At 38.5% G+C, this 19,860-nt stretch overlaps 1 protein-coding gene across 1 annotated transcript; it reads left to right on the plus strand.

Moving 5' to 3' along the window:
* The first annotated feature begins 1,886 nt into the window (after window positions 1-1,886).
* LOC134790052 (UDP-glucosyltransferase 2-like) lies at window positions 1,887-19,629 on the plus strand. Its single transcript, XM_063760813.1, has 8 exons — window positions 1,887-1,982; window positions 4,482-4,575; window positions 5,830-6,028; window positions 6,667-6,864; window positions 7,810-8,032; window positions 8,185-8,404; window positions 18,647-18,866; window positions 19,341-19,629. Exons 2-8 carry the CDS (start codon window positions 4,491-4,493, stop codon window positions 19,612-19,614), a joined length of 1,419 nt encoding a protein of 472 aa, XP_063616883.1. The 5' UTR covers window positions 1,887-1,982; window positions 4,482-4,490; the 3' UTR covers window positions 19,615-19,629.
* The last annotated feature ends 231 nt before the right edge of the window (window positions 19,630-19,860 follow it).

A 19,860-nucleotide genomic window follows, 5' to 3' on the forward strand; every position in this document is an offset into this window, starting at 1 on the left:
CAGCACGGTTGCGTCTGTGCCCCCGACATGTTTAAAATAAGGTACGAGTAAGTACCCCTATTAACGAGCCCATTAAAATCGGCAGTGATTACCGCGGTATGTACAAAAAGACGTTTTATAAGAAAGTCAATTGATTTTTTTTTTAATTTAAGTACACACAAATAAAGCCGTCTCTTTTGACTGCCGAATAAGTATAGCACTAGTAAAGAAACACAAAGTAAATAATTCGAAAACCGTAAACTAACTCACCGGGGGCGCATGATTTGTATGCTCCATACTAATGCGCAACACCTCAAGTAAGCAAACGGGTATTTTATTTAGTGATTTTCATAGTAATGGTGAATATTATAGAAAGACTAAGACTTTATAACAATTCTTAATTATGATATTTATGGTTCCCACATACTCAATTTGTAAATATTTGCTTGCCAATAGTAAAAAATAGGAATTTCAAAACCTCGGTGTTGGGTTCCATTTTTTGGTGAGGTTCCTAATTTCGAGGTATACCTCGGTAATAGCGGAAACGGTATTTTAAGTTCGAAGGGTTGTATATTCATATGTAAATACACATTTCCTTAACTCTTGATGTTATTGAAATATTTAACCATCTATAAAGCTAAAGAGCTATTAACGTGGTATGAAATCTATTCAAGAACTCTTAATTTTGGCTACAGTTTTAAGCACTTAACTGGAGGTTTTCTTAGAAACCATTATATGAGAATCTTGATTAAATATTGATATAAAAACAAAAGCATGGCTGTCAAGTCTGTTTTATACTATGTTTTGTAATATTTAGAATCTTCCATTTTTTATTGTGTTCAAAATATACACGATCTCTATTTATTTTTATTACTCGTAAATGAGTTTTAAAATAATGTGAAATAAACCGTTTAGCGATGGTTACAAAACACATCACTCGGTAATAAGATGTATGGGAACCTAATACCGATCCACCTACAACTTTGGTAGGAAATAAATAGGTTAATACTTAATATAATTATTATAAAACCTATTGTATTATTTTAATTATTAGAACATATAATACACCAACATACAATATTAATTTATTTTAATATTTGAGTTCACATATCTTGTATGGCCATTTATTTGTGTGATGAACACAGATATTTGTATGTATATCGTCACCTAGTATCCATACTATCCAATCTATCCATAGTACAAGCTTTGCATAGTTTGGGGCTATATTGATCTGTGTTAGATGTCCTCTTATATAGACCGACTTTTTAATTTCTACAATTTCTTGTCGGTCTATATTTATTTATTTTATGTAGATACTCGTATACAGCATGTATTTTTGATACGACCACATATCTATTATCTAACTGTAGTTAGTAGGTGTAGGCTCAAAGGAATTAATATTCATAATTATGTTTTACTAAAAATACTCTTGTTTCGTTAAAGAAAGTCAAAAAAATAAATAAATTGAATCTTTTGATCGGAAATCAGATTAAATATAATACCAATGCCTACTATTTATTTAACTACTATTGTCAAATAAATATAAGTACTTAGGTATATAAAATAAGGAACTCAAAATGCGATGGGTTTATTTACCCTCGTAAAAAGGAACCCTTATCCGCGGTATTTGGGTAACAATTATCAATTACCACGGTAATAGGCGATTTCGACGTTTTGGTTTTAATAATTATTTTTTTCTATATAATTGGCCAAAACAAGTCCAAAAACAAATGAAATATAAATTTCGATATACAAACTATCATAAAAAAATATGTCTTTGTTCATCCAGAGCCAGCTTATGCTTCATTTTTGGCTCTCTTTGTAAAAGTTGCTTAACCCCCTCGTTAATAGGGGTACTTACCTTAACATTATTGTTGTGTTCCCTATCATGTCTCGAGGGCCTCGAGGCGTACAAGATATTGTTACTGGCTCAAACGCCAGTGAGGAGTCTAAACATTCTGGGAGAAGGCTACGTTCGACATCTGCTGCACGCCGGGCATGAGGTCAGTGTTTACTAAGACAGTGTCAAATCAATTTATGAATTGCAGTCCAGGACGTCTGGCCTTGACTAGAGGTACCTAGGCAACAAGTTGAAGATAGAGTCAAACTATTTTATAGAAATAGAATAGAATAGAAATAGTTTATTCGTGGCATAAAAAATTGGTAACAGACAAAAGAGAAAAAAAAGAAGAACGAAAATTAAAATTTACACTTAACATTACAACACATATCATTACATAACAGAACAAGTAAATAGCCACGAAATGGTCCCGACTCAGCATGGTGTTAGCCTTAATGGGCCAACGCTGGTCTTCCGTCGGGGCCATGGACGAGTGAATCACGGAAACGGATAGTACACAACATTTAAATAATGAACAGTGGCAAAAAAACAAACGAGTTGGAAATAAATAAATAACAGTAATTCATTAATATTATAAAATAATTACATTTTATGGAAATAAAATAAAAACCAAAAGAAATAATGGCGAAAGACTAAAATGTGAACGCGACCAATTGTGACATAAGTGTCGAGCAGTTGGCGCCATCTGTTACAACACAGCAAGGATTAAAACGCGTTAAGCAAAAACAGCAAAAACAACAAATATACGTGAGCCATAGTTCACGTGTTGGAAAGTTTTATAAGCGAAAATAATACATACTAACTACAATTACTAGAACTACGACAAAACATATTGAGAATTAAATTAAGAACTACGTAAAACAATAAAAATGAGTTTGAATGGCAGTTGCGGAAGGGACAGAAAAAGATGGTAAGTACTTATACATACATGAATATTTAAATGCAGCTTGTCTCAAGTTTGAGGCATCCCTCGCTAAGCTGGTGTTCAAGCATGAATTTTTTTAGGGTTATTTTAAAACTGTTAATACTTTGCAGGTTCCTGATGGGAAGAGGAATGTTGTTCCAACATCGGCTGGCCGCGTAGCGAAAACTGCCCCGGAAGGCTGCCGATGCGTGCCTAGGAGTAAGAAGTCGGGTCGCAGACCGCCGACCCTCGCGTGGCCTGCTTATGGACAGCTTCTCGTACAGATAAATGGGTGTCTGACAGTTAATTACTCCAAAGAGTAAAGAAGCAAGGTGCAGCTTACGGCGGTGGTGCATTTTTAGAATATTGTGCTGATTAAGGAATGGTGACACATGGCCCCGCAAAGGAATGCAGAAGCAATAGCGAGCACACGCGTTCTGGATACGTTGTATAAGTCTCTTGGTTTTACAAAGAAGTCGTGGCCCAATTACCGCATCTACATAATTTAACTTTGATAATACAAGTGACTCTACTAACCTAATGCGCAGTGTTTCATTAATGAAAGGTCTGATTTTGTATAACACCTTGAGCTTATAAAAACAACTCCTAACTACATCAGCAGTATGCTTCTCAAAACGGAGACCATTGTCCATCATGAGACCCAGATTTCTAGCCTCATAAACTTGCTCAATGGGCTCTCACTTATGTGTTTATTCTGCTTTAAGCTTGACTATTTTTAACAGCATTCCCAGTATTCGTTTTTATTATGTACAAAATAATTAATGATATCAACTTCAGCTGTTAAAAGTTTAAAACTGCGGCTAAGAAATTTCGCACTACCTACTTTACGGATCATAGTGTTCCTATTATTTGTGGTACAAAATGGTACTAAATACTAAGAGTAGGTACTCGTACTAATTTAAATTTTTAACACGCAGAAACGTCTGCGAGTGATTAAATTTAAAAGTGGGTAAATTACTGTCTTGGGTGAGACTTGAACTCACAGCCTCTGGCGTTTAAGAAGTGTAACACTTTTACGGTAGATGTCGCTAGGGTCCCCTTGACCCATAATATGGTGGAAAGATTTGCTGGCTATGGATGAGGTCTTGGTGGCTCAGATGGCAGAGCGCTGGAGTATCGATCCAGAGGCCGTGAGTTCAAGTCTCACCCAAGACAGTATTTTTTCCACTTATAAATTTATTCTAAGCTTAGGTACTCGTACTGTGGAACTCTTAAGCCATTGACTCATTAATTCACGGTCAACCACCACCGGCCTTTGTGACTTAAAACACAACTTACTTAGGTAAGAAGGTATATACAAGTAAAATATTTTAGAGATTACGTAAACAGATTAGATGTACCTACCTATGCATAATCAATGGTTGACTGGTAGAGAATGCCTTGGCATTAAGTCCGCCATTTGTACCTTCATGTATTGTGCAATAAAGATAAAATAATAAATAAATAAATCATTAATTGTACAATACCTTCAGTCAGATGAATAGGACGTCAGACGTATGTGTCCATACGTTTGTAATGTAGGTACAGTCACCTGCAATAATATGTTACTCTACGAAGGCCGCAAAAATATATGACACGCTCTTATGGCTCTACAAATAAAATCGTGTCAGATATTTTTGCTGCCTTCGTTGTGTAACATATTATTGCAGGTGACTGTACATACATTATGTTAGTAGGTAATTGAGATGCAATAAAAGGGCAAATTCATGCTTGTAGGTGACCTACATGTCAGTTTACCCGCCAAAAAACATCTCAGAAAAGAATTTTCGTCACATCGACCTCAGCAGTACGCATATGGATCTTATAAGCCGTAAGTATTATTTTGGAGTCCTATACTCGTACATATATTAGCATCAACGTAGACAGTCATGTTGTTAAATACACAGTTTATCCATAGCTGTTCACTGACGAGTTCCACAAAATTAAACAATTTCAAAGCAAAGATTTTCTTCACTACGCATATCGTAAATTCGCTCGATATATTTATCATCATCATAAATATATGAGCTTCATTCTTGTCAGTGAAACAATCTCCGTGTTTTTCTTTCTTAAAGCTTTCCCTTGGCAGCCTGATACAACACGATGTTCCCTTTCCTCGTCACTATATGCCACATATATGCCTTTTTTGGCTCCCCTCTCTTCCTTTTTTCCTATAAATTTATAAATGCCTCCATAACGCACTCGGTCGTCTATATCAGCGGTCGGCAACCTTTTTTGCGTAGTTTTAGTAGCGTAGTTAACGATGAGTAAGTTGACGCGGGCCGCACTTTGTTAATATTTATGACTTTATCAGACATTGTCGTTTCTCAATATTACATAGCCAGAGAGGCTCGCAGGCCGCAAGTGACAGTTTCACGAGCCGCATGCGGCCCGCGGGCCGCAGGTTGCCGACCGCCGGTCTATATCATTATATTCCATCGTTCATACAATTAAGTAACCTGTTTATAAACCAAATTACAACGAGATAGGCTCTGCCAATTTGGTCAGTTAAACGTGTTACTGATAATACGCATTGTGTACCTATAGGGAGTATGAATAACCTGTAGACGGCAGCACAGAAGCTTCCTATTCATTGGCGCGAAGCATTGTGTCAAGTTTCCATTTTTAGATTTAAGCCACTAGATGGCAGACCCTACTATGAGTTACGCAGTCGAATGCTGATAGTGATCCTGCGGCGCTCCTCTACAAGGCGGAGTCGGCATTCAGCGCAGAGCCAGCGTGAAGAGTATTAAGTAGGCAGCACCTGCTTAGAAGCGTGAATCGTTTTCGCTTTCAATTCAGCGGGCTCAGCACGGTTCCATTTTTATCGACTATCACTATGCGCGTCCCTTTCGCACTTACATACTTGTTAGAACGTGACAGGCATGGTGACAAGGGATAAAAACGCGACCGTGCTAAGCCGCCTGGTCACGAGATGGCAGACCCTTCAACACGCACAATAATGACATTAAAACGGGGTTACATATTATAACAGCATTATACTTGTCGATAATTAAAAATATTAACAAATATTAATAATTCTTATAATATGTGGAATTAGGTAACCTTTGTCTTATAATTTCAGAGGACGATATACTCAACATAGGGCACTTAATACGGCACCCACCAGCTGAATATGCTGACATAGAATACCTACAGAATATGGGTCTTATAACAGCATATACTACATTCGAAAATGAGAAAGTCAAAAAACTTCTAGAAGACACAAGCGAGAAATTTGATGTGGTAATCAGTGATCTTTTTGAATCCGAATTGTACACAGCGTAAGTACCTAGATACGATTAAACATACGTTTGCGATCATTGTCCTACCTATGTAAGCTGTATAACTTCATTTATGTAACTTAGTGTATTGTAATGTAACGTAACATAGCCTGTAAGTTAATACTAACAGCTATGGACTGTAATTGTCTGAAAATAAATAATTTTTATTTTTTATTTTATTTATTATACCTACATTATAATATTATTATGGTGCATTGGTTAAATGTACCTAACCTTTATAAGTAAATGTCCAGAGGTATAGTTTGTCAAAGGATTGTCTCATTTCAATCATAGACAGAGAGAATCATAGGTACTATCTTTGTCTTACACTCTAGTACTAGCACCCACAAGAAAAGGATGTGTACGTATAGTTTTCCTGGTTCTTACTGACTGACAAACTATATAAGTCTGTATCTTTAGGAATTTAAAAAAGAGTAAACAAAATCTACCTTCAAATGACTTCTTAAGCCAGTTGGGGGTTGATGAAAACATTACATGATCAAATGTAGGTTAAAGTCAGGTCGTTCAGTGATAAATTATTTGACAAAATAAACGCCAAAAGTTTGGATCGTTGCAAATTGTATCCACCATCAACGTCATATAAGGCAAGTTTATTCATTATTATCTGTAAATTGCAGATTAGGCGCTCTGTACGATTGCCCGTTCATCTGGGGCTACTCCATGGGTCCACACTGGCTGGCCCTGCGGCTCGTCGATGAGACCACCAACCCCGCGTACGCGATGGACTACTTGGCGCCTGACATCCCGCCGTTCCGTATGTGGGCACCGCGGCTATTAAAGCTCTGGACTCAGATCAAATGGTTCTTTATAAAAATGTACGTACAATTTTCGCGATGTAATTGACAAGCAGCCGAGTAATTTTCAAAATACTCACGCATAGTAGCTCGCAGCGTCGGATATGAAGTCAAGATAGTGTCCACAGTCATTCACTCATATAATTATAACACAAAACACAAGTTATATTTTCACAACATAACAAACTCCTAAAAAATATTTTCAAACAGAACTGTTATACTGAATACAACATACCTACAACGTAATTTTAACATTGTCTTTGAAACTGACACTGACATGACAGTCCCGGCCAAGCAGCTAAAAGAGGTCGTTTGATGGATGTGGTGGTATCACGGACAAAGAATATATCACGGACGTACACCTAATGGCCCAGCGATTGATATGTTTTTTTTTCATTTACTGTATTGGCCCTATAGCAGCCAAATATATAAACATATTTAGCCAACCAAAATTAAACCATATCACCGCGAAGGATAGAAAATTAGTGGACACTTGAGAAAGTGCCCCGTAAGAGAGCAAAAAACCCAAGAACTGTGTCTCACCCAAAGAGTATTAGGTCTCACCAACACAACTGTCAACGTACTTCGATCAAATCCCAACCGCTGCATTAGGGAAGGTAATTAAAAGCTATTTGTAGATGGCGCTATCTGGATTCAGTACAATAGATAAGTGATAGATGATAGAGAAATGGTTCTTAAATACATAGGGAAACCGTACAATCAGAAGGCATTAAGTAATCAATTGCTATAAAAAGCGGGTCTATGACGAAAACAAAATATAACAACGCTCATTCTCTGTAGAGTTTGTGCGGAAAGAGAAGAGTCGTGGAATGTACGGGGTCGAACATTCCACGACTCTCCTCTTTCCGAACAGGCTCTATCTCCTATTTAATAACGCATACTACAAATTGTGGTCAGTCATGCTAGTATTATCCAAGTTAGTAATTAATCCTTTTATACATACAGGACCAACGTTATACGCCAGGAAAGGACTTTCTACAAACAGTACTTTGAACCAATCTTTGCAAAAAGAAATAAGCGCCTACCTGAATATGAAGATGTAATCTATAACGCTTCGATGGTGCTGTCGAATGAGTTTCCTGGAAATGGTTTGATGCCAAGCGTACCTCAAAACTTTAAATTTATAGGGGGTTATCATATCGAGACACCTCCAAAACCCCTACCACATGTAAGTACTTAATGATATTTGTGAAAGGTACTAATTATAGTTTTATTAAATAAGAAGTTTATTTTCCTGATTAAAACTTAAAATTCAGCCCCAAAGAATTTAATATCTATGGCGTAATTTTTTTATGATATACTTAATCAATAACTTTTCAGGAAATACTTACAATTTTGGACAACGCCAAGCACGGATTTATTTACTTCAGCATGGGTTCAACTTGGAAAAGCAAGGACATACCAAAGGAAGTCACGAAGGGTCTCTTAGAAATGTTTGGAACTTTAAAAGAAACTGTCATATGGAAGTATGAGGAAGGTCTGCAAAATGTCCCAAAGAACGTGCACATTTTGAAATGGGCACCACAAACTAGTATATTAGGTAACACAAAGAACTAAATTAAGTACTAAATTTAGTTATTTCTCCTTTCATTCGCCGTCATTTTCAGTAAGAAATGTTACTCACACACCAACATCATTGATTGAAGTTACTTTGACTCTTTATTTTGAGCTATGGCCACGATATCTCGACGCCTTTTAGGACTCCAGCCTTCAAAAAGGGTAATGGTAGAAGAGCCGGCCGCAAAATTTCTAACCGACTTGATACCACGATGAAATGCACAATGGTTTCCCAGAAAAGTTATGCTAAGTCCGAATTCGATAGTCTGCCACGGCGGAACTTGCCGAAAGTACGAAAAAGAAGGCCACTTCCGGTGCGAAAAAAGGGGCTGATTTAACCCATCTGATACCGAGATAGTAGTTATGGCAGCAGTTAGAAATTTACATGTAGACACAGAAAAGCGAAGTCTGCCACTATTTTTTTTGCCGGAAGTGCTTGGCAGACGCTCTCAAAGGTGACCATCGGGACCCCTAAATTAACCCATCTGATACCACCATGAAACCAATGCCAGTCGGTAGGTATGAACTCTCATGTCAGGAATATATAAGTCTGCCAAGGCTTTTCCTGCCGAAACACCATGGCAGACGAGATTATGTAAGCAAGGTCGCCATCGGTTACCCTACACTAACCCATCTGATACCACCATGAAACCAATTCCATTCGGTAGGTATGAACCCCCATTTTAGGAATATATAAGCCTGCCAAGGTTTTTCCTGCCGAAACACCTTGGCAGACGAGATTATAAGCAAGATGACCATCGGTTACCGTACACTAACCCATCTGATACCGCCATGAAACCAATTCCAGTCGGTAGGTATGAACCCTCATTTCATGAATATATAAGTCTGCCAAGGCTTTTCCTGCCGAAACACCTTGGCAGACGAGATTATGTTAGCAAGGTGTACATCAGTTACCCTACATTAACCCATCTGATACCTCCATGAAACCAATTCCAGTCGGTAGGTATGAACCCTCATTTCGGAAATTTTTAAGTCTGCCAAGGCCTTTCCTGCCGAAACTCCTTGACAGACGAGATTATGTAAGCAACATCCGCATCCGTGGGACCGGTATACGTGATTACTGTAGGCTTATTTATTACTTTATGCTTTTACATATTTGTATATTATTATGTTATTAATGAAATATATTTATAATTTATTAAACCTATACCTAATACATTGGGAATTCATTACCTGCTTACGGCAGTAGTAGGGAGTAGTGGGTGAGTTCTGGCTCACTTAGCCAGGCCAACAGTCCCTCCCCCTTTTTTTCCCTTGTTGAGGCCCTGCAACCTTACCTTGAACCCAACCTAATGTCATTGTAGCTCGAATCTAACCTAATCTATTTTTATTGCTTTTAGAAAATATTCTAATAACAATTATCTACTTTTGCAAAGTTAAATGTTGAATTCTTTATTTCGCAAAATGGAATTTTAATGTGACTATAATGTATGTGCAATCTACTTAGAAACTGGGTTTAGAAATATAAAAACACACATTTTATATAGGATAATAAGTTTATTCAAGTAATATTCTGAACATATGAGATATAGTAACATCATTACTTATTCTGTGTACAGTGGAGAAAACATGCAAGTTGACATTTTTCGTTTTAAAATAAAGATAAACTAAACAGTATTTGCCACAAACCGATGTAAAAAAAACTTTGCAGTTGTTGATTACAATACCATATCTTAAGGCCCCAGTACACAATGGGCCATCGCCGGCCATTCCAAGGGACGCATTTATGCGTTAGAGGGAGCAAATGATATTGCTATCTCATTCTACCGCATGGCTGCGTCCCTTGGAGTGGCCGGCAATGGCCCATTGTGTACTGGGGCCTTTACAATTTCTCTCCATGAACATTTTATGATACCCAACCAACCTTCCGGTTTTCGCCCGAATGAATTAAAATATTCACCAACACCATTGACATCAATATAAATGGCTATCCGATGTCAGCCAGGTTTAAAATCCAGATCTAAATTGATAATAAGCAATTTAAACAGGTGAACAGGTAGCTGAACAAACATTGGCATTTTGTTGGCTGCAAATACATTCGATTCCACGCCTATATTCATTTTACTCATATAGTGTTACACAGAACTCATTTGCTGTCAAGAATTACCGACAATTGTCGTGTTTCTTGTGACAATTGTCATTAGCTTCGCAAAATAAGTACTTAGTATTTGGCGATATAATGGAGTTTTTATTTTATTAACATGTTGGTGGCAAACAAGCACACCGCCCGTCTGATGGTAAGCGGTTACCGTAGCCTATGGAGGCCTGTAACGTCAGTACCAACTGTGATGTCGACAAGTGTCGCACCTGCCACCGTAGTGAAATAGAGGCCAGGCCCCAATTTCACATCGGTGACAGGTGCGACGAATTGTAAAATCACTATCGCTGACGTCACAGGCATCCATGGGCTACGATTACCACTTACCATCGGGCGGGCCGTATTCCTGTTTGCCACCATCATTGTATTATTAAAAAAAAACTTTATTATATCGGAAAAAACAGATATTTCTCCTGTGAAGTTTCTGACAATTGTCAAAGATCTAGAAGAATTGTAGGTAATTCTTGACAGGTAATGAGTTATATGTCGGAATTTCGTGACAATTGCAGTGTTTCTGTGACAATTGTCATAAACTTAGCAAGAGAAATATCTGTTTTTTTTCCGATATCATAAAGTTTTTTTTTAATAATACAATGATGGTGGCAAACAGGAATACGGCCCGCCCGATGGTAAGCGGTAACCGTAGTTCATGGATGCCTGTGACGTCAGCAACAGTGATTTTACAATTCGTCGCACCTGTCACGTTGGTGAAACAGGGGCCAGGAGTTAAGTCAAAAGCTAGTAAATAGTAATCTCCTCCATAGTCCTCTCTAACTTTCAGGCAGTTTTATTAACTTCTTATGGTATGAATGTGGAGTATAAATAGTCTACTATACATATATCCCAAAAACTTTAACGTTTACGTTTTTAAATACAGGGTGACCTTAGCCATTGGACAAACCCTGAAATCCCACATAGGGTTACTTCTCAGAAATGCTCTAACGGTAATTTCTTTTTAATTAGAACAAAAGATAAAACATTAAATTATCAAACAAAAGTTAATTCCAATAATCGACAACAAAAAGAAACATACTGTATTAATCATTGGCAGTGCTTTTGACAATTTGTTTGAAAATGTGCGGCAATGATGACATTTGTCAAAAGTCAGAATCTTATTAATGGCATAAATAAAAAAGATAATCAAAACGGTCGAAGAAAGTTTTAATTAATTTAATTTAATTTAATAATTTAATAATTAATAATTAATCTTATTTAAAGCTGCAACACGACTGATTAATTGACATGATTGTTCTCCCAGAAGGAGGTTCGTGGGGTGTTAGACTTTGGTACGGTCGTATAGAGGGCGGTCTCGTGACTTCAGAAAATTCCGACTTTTGGCCTACCGCTTCCGGTCAGAAAAATGTTCGACGGCCCGGCCAAACGGTGGGAGGTAGGTGGGGGGTGCTCGACCAAATGTCATAGAGGCACCCTGGCAGTTTTTGACGCCGCCATTTTTTTTCAAAATGGCTGACTTTTTTTTTTTAATTTTTTCAAGTTTGTCCTAGCGCGCTGAAATTTTGGTCACGGAATCTCGGGGTCCTCTAGATTCGTATGGGAAAAAAAAATTCGAAAAAATCCAAGATGGCGGAAAAAATGGCCCCTTTTATTTTGTATGGCAACTTTTAAACGGTGCGAGATAGGTGGGGGGTGCTCGACCAAATGTCATAGAGGGCCCCGAGATAAAATAAACTGTATTTAAACATTTTCAAACGGGCCGATTTTTTTTTTTTTTTCAAGTTGGTCCGAGCGCGCTGAGATTTGGCATGGCGAGAGATAAAAGCCTCTAGATTCCTATGAAAAAAAATTTTTGGAAAACATCCAAGATGGCGGAAATAATGGTCATTTTAATTTTGTATGGCAACTTTTAAACGGTGCGAGGTAGGTGGGGGGTGCTCGACCAAATGTCATAGAGGGCCCCGAAACAAAGCAAACTGCATTTAAAAATTTCAAAATGGCCGACTTTTTTTTTTAATTTTTCAAGTTGGTCCGAGTGCGCTGAGATTTGGCATGCGGTGAGCTAGGGGGCCCAGCATTACCATGTAAAAAAATTTTTTGGAAAAATCCAAAACGGCGGGCGACAAGGGCAAAATTCAAATTTCCAAGTAGGTTAAGCGAGCCCGAAGGGCGAGCTTCAGGCCGGGAGGCCGAAGGCCGACCCCGCGTAGGGCCGTCAGGCCCGGAGCTTCACCCCGAATATCCAAGCGTGCCCCGCCCCCAGTAATTTTGGGCGAGGCCGAAGGCCGAGCTGCGGGAATGACGAACAAAGCAAAATCCTATACAAAAAGTGTGTTAAGCGAGCCCGAAGGGCGAGCTTCAGGCCGGGAGGCCGAAGGCCGACCCCGGCGGAGGGCCGAAGGCCCGGAGCCTCCACCCCGACTCCCAAAACGCGAGGCCGAAGGCCGAGCTGCATGAATGCAGTTCCCCCAAGCGTTCTACAAAGTCAACTGTCTTGAAAAGCGAAGCCGGCGGGCCGAAGGCCCGACGGCGAAGCGTCGAGGCTCGCGAAGGCCGAAGGCCGAGCTCCGCGTAGGGCCGAAGGCCCGACGCTGAGCTTCGAAACCCAGCGAAGGACGAAGGCCGAGCTCCGCGTAGGGCCGAAGGCCCGGAGCGTCCCTTACGAGTTCCCAAGCACGCGAGGCCAGGCCGAGCTGCGGGAATGTAGTGCTTTCACGCGGATCTTTTCGTCCTAGCAAAAGTACAACTTTATTTCTTTTTCCCTTTGGAAAACAAACTACTACTACTACTACTACAACAAAAACAACAGCACCAACAACAAACTACAAGAAGACCGCGGGGCCCTCGGGCCCCGCGCACAGGGCAAAATCTATACTATTTATTACCTCAGGAGCTACTAACACATACAGGTTGCTCCAAAGTAAAAAAATCGTAATTTGTTATGATACTTTGTATACTGGTTCTAAATACCATTGACGTGTAAAATTGTATTGATTTTATGAATAAATTATTGAATATTGAATATAAATACCCTAATGCATGGACACCCTGTATATCAACTTGAAAGAAAATGTTCAATATTTCTTTATAGTGCGACTCCTTAGCTCGATTTAGTATGGAGGTAGAGTCTGGCTAATAAAAGATGAACCTGCAAAAATGCGGTCCTGGTCTGACCCATCCTAAATCCTGTCCCATCCGGCAGAAAGCACGAAACTTGGCATGCAAACTTCAAACTTCAACATTTATTCAGCAAATAGGCCGCAAGGGCACTATTACACGCCGCTAAAGAAATTTTCACTTCAAAAAGTTTTGAGATGTAATGTGAAACCAAGTCGGTTATTTTAATCAGTGCCAGGGGGTGTTAAAACAGTATCAATAAGATATCTTCAATTTGTAATTTTTAGCGAGTTTTAGCGGTGGGCAAAGTAATCCGGTGATTTGGCATCCATACCAACATTGCCCACCACCAAAAACGGATTAGGGTTGTCACTTTCATCTAATTTACCCAACTTCGCATGTAAAATAAGGTTATGTTTGTACACTAAAGTAAGTTTATAAATATATACTGTATTTCATTTGTCTTATTATCCTTTACTTAGATGTTTTATCCCGTTAACTAATGAAAAACACAGCAAAAATCATATTTTTGGCCATTAAACTATTGTAACAGATTTTCTCAAAAGTGACAACCCTAGCCTTTGTAAAATGCTTAGGCGAGCCTTATATGGAAATGAGCAAAAACGGGTAGGCAACATTGCCCAGCAAATTTATTTAAAAGTTTTTACACTTATCGCTAAGTTATTAACAGGGAATGGTAGGATTGCCCAAAACCAGTGATCCTTAGACATCATCATCATACGAGCTGTATTTGAATACCAAATTGACGTGGGCAATGTTGGCGAAAACTCCGGATATCTTTGCCCACCCTCTAAAACGCAAAAAAAATGGGTAAAAACACGATAAAAATATTTTTTCTTCAAATAAACTGATGCGTTTGATCACAATGGACGTGCTGAGCAAAAAAAGTAATTACGATTTGTTTTTTTTTTTGAGAAATTCGTGTTTTTTTTTTAATGCGGGCAAAGTTGGTGATAATGACCGGTACCTACTCTTCGAAGGCCGCAAAAATATATGACATGCTCTTATGGTTCTACAAATAAGATCGTGTCAGATATTTTTGCGGCCTTCGTTGTGTGTTGTGTAACATAAATTGCAGGTGACTGTATATTAGGAATAATTATTTTATTTAGTTTCAACGAAAGTTTCAAGTTTAGTACGAAAATACTTCAGATATACAATATGCACAAAATGTAGATCTAATCGAAATAAAACATTGCTTTTTATAGTAAATTTTTTTTAAAAACATTCGATACATAGGTATACATAACAATAACCAGGCCACAGCGGTATTGGCCTGTAAGCTTTATCTCGGTCTCCAAAGCCGCAAAAACTCGCTAGTACTTCGTGCTGGTCTAGCCGTTATTTTTTCTTGAAGATTTTCAGAGAACAGCACGTACTCGCATTATACATATAGACGGAACGAACGGCATAATCATAATCATTTATTCGTCGCAATCCATGGTATTACAGATCTAGGTACAAGACTTTCAGGTATTACATATACGAATTACATAACGCTTCCTGTTAATAGGCAATATTTTAAGATAAAAGTTCTATAATATATTACAAGATTACAATTGTCATCAAAATTAATTGACGTACAGAAGTCAAATACGTTTTTAAAATGACGCAAAATGAAAATTAATCCCAATCAGTAAAGGATGAGTCTTTAAACTTTTTTCATTTTAAGCGAGTTTTGATTTGAAGGAACATAATACTTAAATTCGACTGTAATCGTATTGTTTTAAGATAGTTTACTGAGGTTTTCAACCATTATGACCCGTAAATAACAGCAAATCAAATTTAAAGGAGACGCGAGCTGATATTTATGTACCCTATTTTTTGAAATACAATTTATCTACTGGTATACTTTCTCGTGTGCGTATATGATTTAATGTCAAATCAAGCTGTCATTTTTATTTGAAGAATTATACGTGTGCTCCGGTGCAGCCCCAGCGGGCATCTGACTTAAAGAAGAATTTTGAGTGATGTCGTCAATGTATGGAAATTGTTCGAAGGTTTACATTTGAGATTGAATTTCTGTGTTGTCTTTGTGAGTAAAAATATAAATCTTGAATTGTCTAGCTTTCAAAATCACACAATAATTCAATTACTGTCAAAGACAAAATTGTTTTGCTTCTTTCTCAAACGGAACTCCATATTTTGATATTTTGATACTTTTAGTGTCGATTTGTAGAGAATAACAGCAAATTAAAAATATAATGGCATGAAGAGTCGGTACACGGTTTCTTCGTGAACAAATTTACGTGTAATAATAATAATTATAATATAATATATATTATAGTGGTTTTCCGAGTCAAGGTCCGGGTCCGAGTCCGGGTCCGAGTCTGAGTCCGAGTCCGGGTCCGAATCCGTGTCCGAGTCCGTGTCCGGGTCCGAGTCCGAGTCCGGTTCCGAGTCCGGTTCCGAGTCCGGGTCCGAGTCCGAGTCCGGGTCCTAGTCCGAGTCCGTGTCCGAGTCCGAGTCCGGGTCCGAGTTCGATTCCAAGTCCGGGTCCGAGTCCGGGTCCGAACCGGATCCGGGTATGAGTCCGGTTCTGGGTCCGAGTCCGGGTCGCAGTCCAAGTCAAAATCGAAATTAGAAATCACCAAACGTGTACTATGCGTCGTTGAAGAGTTTTGTTCTGGTCATCATCAGCAGTTCCACTTCATCAAATGCGACAGTTTTTAATGTAAATGCTTGATTTTATGATGAAAATACAAAAAAAATCTATACTTATGCCTTTAATATTTGAGGAGTTCCCTCGATTCCTTATGGATCCCATCATTAGAACTCGAGCTTGACAAAAATGTGGCTTTAAAACTTGACTTGCTTAACAAACATAACGAAGAGGAAAAATCGCCAAACGTGAACTATGCGTGGTTGAAGAGTTCTGTTCTGGTCATCATCAGCAGTTCCACTTCATCAAATGCGCCAGTTTTTAATGAAAATCCTTGATTTTCTGATGAAAATACAAAAATGTCTATACGCATGCCTTTAAGATTTGAGGAGTTCCCTCGATTCCTCATGGATCCCATCATCAGAACTCGAGCTTGACAAAAATGTGGCTTAAAAACTTGACTTGCTTAACAAACATAACGAAGACGACAAATCGCCAAACGTGAACTATGCGTCGTTGAAGAGTTCCGTTCTGATCATCATCAGCAGTTGCACTTCATCAAATGTCACTTTTTTGAATGTGTATGCTTAATTTGATGAATAAAACCCAAAAATCACTATATGTATGCGTTTAAAATTTGAGGAGTTCCCTCGATTCCTCATGGATCCCATCATCAGAACTGGGTTTTGACAAAAACGGAACCAATTTGTATGCATATACATACGATCAAAAAACTAATTTTCAAAATCGGTCCAGGAATGACGGAGATATAGAGTAACAAACATAAAAAAAATAAAAAAAACATACAACCGAATTGATAACCTCCTTTGAGATTTGGAAGTCGGTTAACAAACTAATATTAGCCCAAAATCTAAAATAAATGAAGTACCGATCACATAAAAAGTAAAAAATTAAATTAAGTAAATAAAAACAGGAAGGTATCATAAAATGTTAATGAAGAGAAATTGTAAGAGATGGTATTATGCCAACCAACAACTGCAAAGTTTTTTAACATCGGTTTGTGGCAAATACTGTTTAGTTTATCTTTATTTTAAAACGAAAAATGTCAACTTGCATGTTTTCTCCACTGTACACAGAATAAGTAATGATGTTACTATATCTCATATGTTCAGAATATTACTTGAATAAACTTATTATCCTATATAAAATGTGTGTTTTTATATTTCTAAACCCAGTTTCTAAGTAGATTGCACATACATTATAGTCACATTAAAATTCCATTTTGCGAAATAAAGAATTCAACATTTAACTTTGCAAAAGTAGATAATTGTTATTAGAATATTTTCTAAAAGCAATAAAAATAGATTAGGTTAGATTCGAGCTACAATGACATTAGGTTGGGTTCAAGGTAAGGTTGCAGGGCCTCAACAAGGGAAAAAAAGGGGGAGGGACTGTTGGCCTGGCTAAGTGAGCCAGAACTCACCCACTACTCCCTACTACTGCCGTAAGCAGGTAATGAATTCCCAATGTATTAGGTATAGGTTTAATAAATTATAAATATATTTCATTAATAACATAATAATATACAAATATGTAAAAGCATAAAGTAATAAATAAGCCTACAGTAATCACGTATACCGGTCCCACGGATGCGGATGTTGCTTACATAATCTCGTCTGTCAAGGAGTTTCGGCAGGAAAGGCCTTGGCAGACTTATATATTCATGAAATGAGGGCTCATACCTACCGATTGGAATTGGTTTCATGGCGGTATCAGATGGGTTAGTGTACGGTAACCGATGGTCATCTTGCTTATAATCTCGTCTGCCAAGGTGTTTCGGCAGGAAAAACCTTGGCAGACTTATATATTCCTAAAATGGGGGTTCATACCTACCGAATGGAATTGGTTTCATGGTGGTATCAGATGGGTTAGTGTAGGGTAACCGATGGCGACCTTGCTTACATAATCTCGTCTGCCATGGTGTTTCGGCAGGAAAAGCCTTGGCAGACTTATATATTCCTGACATGAGAGTTCATACCTACCGACTGGCATTGGTTTCATGGTGGTATCAGATGGGTTAATTTAGGGGTCCCGATGGTCACCTTTGAGAGCGTCTGCCAAGCACTTCCGGCAAAAAAAATAGTGGCAGACTTCGCTTTTCTGTGTCTACATGTAAATTTCTAACTGCTGCCATAACTACTATCTCGGTATCAGATGGGTTAAATCAGCCCCTTTTTTCGCACCGGAAGTGGCCTTCTTTTTCGTACTTTCGGCAAGTTCCGCCGTGGCAGACTATCGAATTCGGACTTAGCATAACTTTTCTGGGAAACCATTGTGCATTTCATCGTGGTATCAAGTCGGTTAAAAAATTTGCGGCCGGCTCTTCTACTATAAATGTTATGGTGGTTACATTACAGGTAAAATAGTAAATACCTATGCTTTGTTTTCAGCTCATCCGAATATTCTCTTCTTCATCACACACGGAGGCCTACTGTCTTCCATTGAATCCGTGCATTACGCAGTACCAGTCATCGGTGTACCCATATACTTTGACCAGTTTATCAACATTGACAGAGGGGTGCAAAGGGGAAGCGCCCTCAGGGTGGACTTGTCAATGAATTTGCCTAGGGACCTGAAAGTTGCGATTGATACGATGGTTAAGGATAAAACGTAAGTTTGCCTGATAAAACACTATGCTCTTATGGAAACTGGGAATAGTTGCCCATTTTTCATAGTATCCTAAAGATATTGGTAAAATAACCATGTAGTGTTCTGTTTCTGCTACTACCCTCGTAGAGGTTCGAAGTAGTTGTGACGGGGCTAATAGGATTCGCTACACCATCATTGGCCACATCATCTGTCGTAGATGCTTGTTACGGCGCTTGTGGGTTTATGGGGTCCCGCATCGCCGTTGATGGCTATAAAGTCCTATAGCAGCGCGGCATTTCTTGCCAAAATGATCGGACACAAAACGCGAGTCCGCAGGAGGTGGTAGAGCACGTCGAAGACTTTTCCGCTTAAGGTTCTCCAGCCAGTCATCGTCAAGCTATGAAGTTCCGACTTTATGTCCTGACTCGCAAAACCCCATGAAATCGAGGAGATACCACAATTTTTTTTTTATTATTTATTTATTTTTTTCTTTAGATTCAAGAAACGTGCAGAGGAAATATCTTCGATATACCACGACCGTCCCGTTACCCCGGGCACAGAGCTGGTGCACTGGGTGGAGCACGTGGTGCGCACGCGCGGCGCGCCGCATCTGCGCTCCCCAGCCTCCCTCATGCCTTGGTGGGAGAAAATGTTCCTCGATGTTATTGTTTTTGTTATAATAGTCGGCATGATTAGTGTATACTATGTCAAAAAAGCAATAAAACACGTTTTTGGGTCCAAATTCGTAAGCAAGAAAAAGAGGAATTAAATATCGTTTACTTTATGCCCAGTATTTTTTTTCTTTACCTACCTAAATACCTTTGACTTACCTAAATATCTACAACTATACAATAAGTCAATAACAATACAAATAAAAGTCGGTCGATAGAAAATCTAACGCATATGGTCTTAAACTGCACAAATCGGGCTCAGTCACATTGATGAAGTGTTTTTGTGGGGTCTCTATTGGTTCCCATAATTTTTTTGTTCCGATTTATTCAGTCCATAACGTTTT

This window comes from Cydia splendana, chromosome 1, assembly GCF_910591565.1.
Source record: "Cydia splendana chromosome 1, ilCydSple1.2, whole genome shotgun sequence".
Classification (NCBI taxonomy): Eukaryota; Metazoa; Arthropoda; class Insecta; order Lepidoptera; family Tortricidae; genus Cydia; species Cydia splendana.

What these genes read in the sequence shown, in the direction of transcription:
- LOC134790052 (XM_063760813.1), top strand. Translation starts at nt 4,491, where the DNA reads ATGTCAGTTTACCCGCCAAAAAACATCTCAGAAAAGAATTTTCGTCAC. An exon ending in GAATCCGAATTGTACACAGC is followed by an intron (nt 6,029 to 6,666) that starts GTAAGTACCTAG and finishes TGTAAATTGCAG; the next exon opens with ATTAGGCGCTCTGTACGATT. An exon ending in CTCCAAAACCCCTACCACAT is followed by an intron (nt 8,033 to 8,184) that starts GTAAGTACTTAA and finishes ATAACTTTTCAG; the next exon opens with GAAATACTTACAATTTTGGA.